This window comes from Homalodisca vitripennis, chromosome 7 (genome assembly GCF_021130785.1).
Source record: "Homalodisca vitripennis isolate AUS2020 chromosome 7, UT_GWSS_2.1, whole genome shotgun sequence".
In the NCBI taxonomy this organism is placed as follows: Eukaryota; Metazoa; Arthropoda; class Insecta; order Hemiptera; family Cicadellidae; genus Homalodisca; species Homalodisca vitripennis.
In genome coordinates, this window is record NC_060213.1 from 19,226,343 (window position 1) to 19,234,172 (window position 7,830).

General features: G+C 32.2%; 1 protein-coding gene across 1 annotated transcript; it reads left to right on the forward strand.

Moving 5' to 3' along the window:
- Window positions 1-7,411, forward strand: LOC124366967 (pickpocket protein 11-like). Its single transcript, XM_046823602.1, has 6 exons — window positions 1-205; window positions 1,835-2,111; window positions 3,339-3,392; window positions 4,645-4,756; window positions 6,336-6,436; window positions 7,108-7,411. The coding sequence occupies exons 1-6, from the start codon at window positions 176-178 to the stop codon at window positions 7,227-7,229; spliced, it is 696 nt and encodes a 231-aa protein (XP_046679558.1). The 5' UTR covers window positions 1-175; the 3' UTR covers window positions 7,230-7,411.
- Window positions 7,412-7,830: the final 419 nt, after the last annotated feature.

A 7,830-nucleotide genomic window follows, 5' to 3' on the forward strand; every position in this document is an offset into this window, starting at 1 on the left:
AGATTTTAGTCGATTTGCTCGTATTTACGATTTTTATAGAGTTGGTTACATTAAATCATTGTTGTGTATTGTATAGAGTAAAAGATTATTTTGTTGTTATTTAAGACATCGCATTTTGTATTGCAGAGAAAGTCATACCAGATTTTCTGTGAGCTATTTTGCCAAAGATGCAATAATGGACTTGTCATTGAACTATCCGAGTCAGGTATATTACACTAAAGTAAATTAATTATACATATAGTTATTAACTATTTTTTATACACAATTTAATTATTTTTTAACCGTATAAGAAAATATGAAAAGTATAATTTTCAGATGACATGTTTATATTCAATAACTAGTCTTGAGAGTGGAATGTGGGAGTAGGAGTTCACCATCGACGATTGATGTTTATTCAGTTCTTATTTCTATCCTCAAATCATTCTGAACATGTTAGTGTGGAATGAAGTAAATAATAAAACAGATCTACTGACTTTTTGCTCTATCTCAATCGGTTAAACCACAAAACCCGCTTAAATGCAAAACATTGTAACTTTTACGCAAGAAACTATATAATTTTTCATTGGAATTAGGAAATGTTGTAGGAATAGGATTAGAATTACAATAAGTTAGTGGTTTTTACTGTATCTCCTTCCGTAAGCCAGAAGAATGCTCTCAAATACAAAAAGACTTTTCTCGCGTATTAGTAACTTTACATGTTTATAATGTATTACAACTAAAGTTTGTGCGATATCTCGAAAACGAAATGAAGTGTGGACTTAAAATTTTGAACGACACATCAGTACTACATGGGCAAGATACAGTTCGACACGTCACTCCACGATATTTGTCGGAGCGTTAGCAACGCTTCACTTGCCGTACGATATCTCGAGAAAGAATAGAGCTGTGGGCATGAAATTTGGGACTAGGCGAGATCCGATGACGGCGAACGTCACTCCACTTGATTGAACTGGGCGTCAGCGAAGCTTTAGTGTTCGCATGATATTTCGAGAACGAAATGAGCTATGAACACTAAATTTAGCACGGTACTTGATTCCCACGTTAGCAAGTTTTTACACAATTGTTTTAACTGAGAAGGTTGAAAAACAATTTACATTGTGTAGAGATACAAGTGCGAAGTTGTTTTGTTTTTAGAACAAAATGATAATGCATATATTTATTTTGAGACAAATTTGATATTATGGTTTTGTATAAAAATGCATCATTTCTGAATTTGTATAGAGAAACTACCTCTGTCACTGCTATATCGTTGACACTAATTGGACTAAGGAGCACTCTACTCAAGAACGTAGCCAGGAAAAGATTGGAGGGAGACAGACAACTGATATTTTCCCGTAGTGGACAGGGAGTAAGGCCCCATTTTGTTCCTTAAAAGTTCTTGGCCCGTTTCTTTATTGAGAACGATCTTTCAGCAATACATGGCAATACTACGTAATTAATTAAATAATGATAATCGTTTACTAAAAAAGTAATTGAAACCTTGGAGTTGTCCCGACCCCTTGGACCCCATCACTGACTACGTCCTTGACTATACTATACACTTAAATTCGTAATAAAATTATGTTCCGGGCCTCTCCCCATCCACTTTCCTGTCCCCATGTTACCAACATACTATTGCTGAAAATTTTAATTTTGTTTAAAGTAAGGATTTAAATACATTTAGTGTAGTGAAATATTGTTCGTCGGAGACTTCATAAATAGATGGAACTGCGCTCCACTTGCTTAGTACACTAAGCAGCATAACAAGTCAGTTTTTAAATTATGTTTAATATAAATACTCTGTTGTGTTTAAACAAATGACATTGCTTTGACTTTGTATGATTCATTGACTTAGGTCTACATCCATGATCCTAAAGACGTAGCATTCATAAAACTAAACGCACCCATCATTGGCTTTGGATCTTCCTTGAATGTTTCATTTTCCACGAGGGAGATTTTAGTGGACCAATCAGCTTGGGATCTCAGCGTCAATCAAAGAGGTTGCATATTGCCTGGTGAAAGAGTGCCCTTGAATTTCCCAAAGTACAGTGAATCAGCTTGCAAGGCGGAGTGTTTAATTAAGAATCAGATTGAGGTGTGTGGCTGTTGCCATCATCTGCTACCTAAAACTGGTATGTATAAATTGAATCGTTTATTTCAGAAACCAGTTAAGCGACAAAAATTTTAAAAATCGATTTTATTCAAGATTTTGGCTTTTTATAGGTAAAGGCATTGTTTAGTGCAGAAACAAGTTAATCGCAATCCTCATATCATAGCAAGGTATAGCCTAGATATCCTGGTTTGGTGCAGAAAGAAGTCGATTAGTCGATTGGCAGCGCTTAACTGGTTTCTGAAATAAACTATTCAATTATGCTCATGTGTATGTAAAACGATGAGGATCTGTGAGTGAAGTAGTAGATCTCTGTGAAACGTTAGTTCGACATTTGACAATGACGTCTGTTTTTTCTGGTCACAACTGCAAGAATGTTTCGCAATTTTCTCTAACTGTGTTTTTAGTTACAGGCAAACACAAGGTTTCTTTGAAATATTCTCAAACCCCTCAGCAAAAAGCTATATAATATTTTATTAATTAGTACAGTAATTATATTAACCTATTGCATACTTGATGTAATATAACTATATTCAATATGGTATATGCCAACTCTATGTTCTACGAGTATTTTAGACTACAAAAGTAAGATATTAAAATTATGTTCAAATTAATCTACAAACATATGAATATGAATGCGTTTAGGAAGCTTAAACTGCTGATATTATGTTGTTTACTGTATATATTCTGGATGTTGTGATAATATGGTGACAAAAACGTCTTTGTTGTAGGTCCAAAGTGGGGTCAAATTTCCAGTATGTCAATGCGACTGGATCATTTGCATATCTGTCGACTTAAGATTATGAGGAAATTCATAATCCCCCTTAATAAATAAAAGAAATACAAACTACAAACCAACCTTGTGTTCAATTAAAACTCTATTTGTTTGTTCGTTGGTTGCCACGCGTTCAAACTGGTTGAGAAATTTATGAAAATTACTCAGACAATAATTAATAAGAATAAGTGCAAAAGTAACAATATATCGGCCCTGATGTCCCTTGGGAATTCTTGTGTGTTTCCTTGAGTGCACGCGCATATGATACGTTATACAAGTCAATGAGCATGAACAGGATTATAATTTAGTTTTACAAGGAGAATTTTATTGGATGTTGCAACTAAATGTACCATTGTACTATATTTATTGTTCAATAGATCATATTCTTCATCTTTAGAAGCATTATATATGCTAAGTTCCTGTAGTAATTTATAATAACGTGTAATGCATGTAAAATTATAATACGTTTTTTAGGTAATTCCAAAACTTGTGACCTGAAAGGCCTTCACTGTCTTGATAGTAATTTTTGTAAGTATTTTCATATATTAGTAGTTTATTAATATTTAAAGATGTTAAATCATAATAGCATGAGCCGACTTTATTGGAAGTATTTCCACAGCTCTTTACTAATGTGAACAATGTAATTTTATGTTATTTTAGTAAGTTTTTATTTTCCAGTTAAGTAAAAAGAAAACAGTTCTTTGGCTAGTTTGATTATACTGTTATAATTTAAAAATGTAGTCATCTGTTGCATTAAAACAGTAGATCATTCAGTATTAAAGCGAATATATTCTGAAATAACTCTAAGTAGTTGTAAAGTGTATTCTTTTTTATTGTTAATAAAGGTTTCTGTTGTTAAATGGATATGCAGTAGGCTACAACAGATTCATGTAGGTGAGATTATACTGGCAGTGCTGACGTGGTATCCATTTGGATTGACTGCCGTGTCGTGGTGATAGACTGGTTCACATGTGGTCAACATTTTCAAGTCAAATGCTAAGCCTGTATATTCTAAGTAAACTTTTCATCGTGTGTAAGGTTCTTGGATCGTCTGTAATAAGCTCCTGAAGAAACGTCAATCTCTTCCACCATGTCCAGGGGTTCACTCTTTTCAAGGGAAAAGAACAATCCGAAAGTGACTGTTGTAAACTGAGCGCCTCAAATTTCTGGGAATTAACATAGTCAACGTGGATTTCAACCGGTTCAAATTAGTCACACCTCCAAAGGCTCGTCACGCCGATGTAGGTGTGTACCACTTTCAACACTCAGTGAATCCGGTTGCTTACTCGCATATGGCACAAATGGTTTATGGTGGTACTGTATGATGGGAACGACTGATTCGTTTATGATTCGTCACTGGATTACGAGTTGTAATTGGCACGTTGCTGCTGTATTGGTTTTCAACATTAAAACGTTAATTATTAAATACTTTGTTTTTCTTATCTTTGGTAATATTTGTTCATCCATAAAGGTATCAAAAATACTATTGTTTGTTTAATTATGAGCTGTTATTTGTGTTATAATCTGGGACAGCCTTGTTTAAATTCCATTTTAACTTTATCAGATGTTTTGATTTTAAAATTCTTGTCGAATGTTGTATTGTAATGGATTTACAGTCCTTGCAGAGTTTATCACTATAATTAGTGAACTGGTATTGAAATTGTATCACTAAAACTACACTTTAGAAGTCACATTCATATGTGGCTTTGGCTGTCAGCAATTTTTGTTACTAGAACAATTTAAAGTGGTTCTCATTTAACAAAATGTCCATCTTTTACAGCAAGTATGAAAAACGTAAATAAAAAGAGCTCGTATAAAACCATTAGAAAGTGCAAATGTCCTCCTGCGTGTGATGAAACCGAAGTTAAAATCATCTGGGGGAAGAAGACAAGGTAAATAGTACTACTTTTGATGCAAATAAATCATTATAACAATGTCTAGCAAACTAACAATGTTATATTGTCTTAACGTCTATATACAACATCTGCATGCAAGTCACTTTTGTCGTATGGCTTTCAGAAACCGTGGATACATGTGCGAGTTTTCATATCAATAAGTACTGTTAACAGTTGTAACCGTATATTTATACTGGCTCATATTAATGTATCAGTTTAATGTTACTGGAATATTTAAATGTTTAACTGTTACAATGTTTTTATTACACACTAGCTATTTCCCGCGGCTTCGCACGCTTTTCGTAAGCTTTGCCCGCGTATGAGCACTTCTGGTTCAAGTGAATCATATTTCCAACGCCAATGTAGAGTTTACCTTCTTGCCACGATCGAGAAAATCTGTTAAAAGTGTATGTTTATAGCCATTGTACACATACATATATTTTATTATAAAGTGGTCTAACACTCAAGCTTTAAGTTCAACCAGAAATGTATTTTAAAGACAAATATAAATTATAACTCAGCGCCTTCGAATAGTTTTTGGCTATTTAATACACGTAACTATCTCGTAATTGCAGTTTATAATGTGTAGGCGCTTTAAAAACTGTTATCTTTAGCAGCGCCGCCTGGTGGCGAGTTACATCATTGGGCATAGAATATAAACCTTCTCCGTGGAAAAATGCATAGCCTATACATAAAAATGTTCATAATGATCGGTCAAATAGTTTACGATACTATAAAGGACATAACATACAAATTTTTCATTTTTTATGTATAGACTGAGCTGAATAGGTTCGCTAATGCTTGCAACTGCCGCTACCGAGTCGCTCGTAGGGGTGAAACATGCCCAAACATCGGCTCACTGTTAGTCTTGCAATTTTATTACAAATTTAGTTATTTTCATGAAAGTTGCACTGAAATATTCAAGAAAGAGAAAGACGGAGAAATAAGAAACTCCATTTTCAAAATTGATTTATCATTTTAGTGTATCTTCCCCTGTTAAAAACTATTTGTGTGACAATTTAAAAAAAATGGTAATCATACTTAATTAACCAACTTACATTTGACGAATCTGCATTTCTTAGTTAATTATAAAATCCAATACATTCTACTTAAGATAGAAATTCTATTGCTTTTAACGTTAAAACGTTAATCAAGTTTTAAGTAAAATGTTTAGTTCAGATGTGTTTTCTTTGTTTATCTAGAAACATGAATATTTTTTAAACCTGCATTTCCTCTAATTTGTTAGTTTTAAAACTATTCTAATCGAACATAAAAACCTAATTGAAATTTAATAAAAAAACCATATATTTATATATATATATATATATATATATATATATATATATATATATATATATATATATAAAAAACAATATTTCAGAAAGGGATTCTCATTAAATTCTTTCCATTAATACTGTTACATTTGTTTATATTAAAATAATGTAAATTAATATATTTTACTTTAACAGAAATATGTAATTATAATAGCGTATATTACAGGTATAGTACGAGTGTAAATTATTTAAATTTCAACAATGAAATTTTAAATTTAAAAGAAAAACTAATGTGTTTTCAGGAATTCAAACAAATCAGCGATACAAGTACATCTCCAGTTAACTGCTCCACCAACGGAACGTCTCATTTTGAAAGCAAAAGTCAATTTCCTAGACTCCTTAGGTAAATCTGACATAAGTGTACAGTATAATACATTATCTAGTTTGATTATTATGAAGGTTTTTGTGTTATCTTGGTTTTAGTATAATAGTCTCCACCTGTATAAATCAAACATAGAATGGCTTCTTTTTACGTTAATGGCCCAAACAATTTGCAAATATTTACTTACATCTCCGAGAATCAAACTCATGCTTAAAGAGCAGCGCCCTTATCCTAAGACTACGGTAAACATGAATATTTGGTGGAGAGGGGCCAATTTATTTTTATATTTAAGCAATGTTTACTTCTTTATTTCTCATATGTGCTGATAAGAGGATGTTATGTATCATTTAACATCTAAAATTTAACATCCTCTTGATAACATATAAAATCTATTATAATATTTTAATCTGTTATTTTCTAATCATAAATCTTCCATTTCATATATTATCGGCATCCAAAAGGCTGTAACATTAACGTAGGTAACAATGTCAAAATTTGGTCAGTATCAATTCCATCTCTAGATTTCATGACTATAGTTTACATGCACTATTATAGTACAGGTTTTATAATAATAATTCTTGAAAAGGCTACTCTATGTTGATAAAATATTGCAATGGTGGAAAACCTACTTTTATAACTGAATTAATAATTTATGTTTAGTATTAAACATGTTCTAAACATAATTGTTCCAGTGGGATTTGCTTGTTTCACCCGTCTCTTCAGCAGTTCCAGCATCCTTGGCGTTGTTAGGTCGACTCTGGATTGGATGTTCCCGTATAGGCCCAGGCTGTCCTACAGACAACTGTTGTACTGATTCAAAGGAACTGAGTCAAAGTTCCTACCGATTGCTATCCAATTTAAATAATGAGTTATGAGACGAAGTTGTGTTTCCTTATTAGTTAGTTTGTATTTATATAACACAGAATAAACAGTAGTTACATAGCCTGTGAAAATGATTTTTGAAATCACCTACTGATATGAGTAAATAATATATGATGAAGATTGTTTGGGATAAATAATATTGCATTACTATCGTGATTTCACTCAGAAAATCGGGAATACGCTCTGAAAAAGAGATTTTGGCAGCTATATATTTTTTTTTTAGTAAGAAACAAAGTTAAAATTGTATGAACTTTGTTTACTTAGTGATTTTGGCATACAATAACACTAACTAATTGTAGCTAATAAATGTAGTTTTTTCAATGATAACTATGCACTTATATTAGTATATCAAACCTGAAAATTTCTTTTGTGGTCTTGGAAATAATTTAAGTAAAATTTTATAAGCCTCTGGTTTACTAGTACACTGAAATCACGTGAAAATGTGAACTTGATGTATGTAGCCATTTCTGCCTAAATATGTCTGCATTTAAACAGAAATCCGTTAAAATTCTCCGAAACGATGAATGACGACA

What these genes read in the sequence shown, in the direction of transcription:
- LOC124366967 (XM_046823602.1), top strand. Translation starts at nt 176, where the DNA reads ATGGACTTGTCATTGAACTATCCGAGTCAG. An exon ending in CTGTCTTGATAGTAATTTTT is followed by an intron (nt 3,393 to 4,644) that starts GTAAGTATTTTC and finishes CATCTTTTACAG; the next exon opens with CAAGTATGAAAAACGTAAAT. An exon ending in ATCTGGGGGAAGAAGACAAG is followed by an intron (nt 4,757 to 6,335) that starts GTAAATAGTACT and finishes ATGTGTTTTCAG; the next exon opens with GAATTCAAACAAATCAGCGA.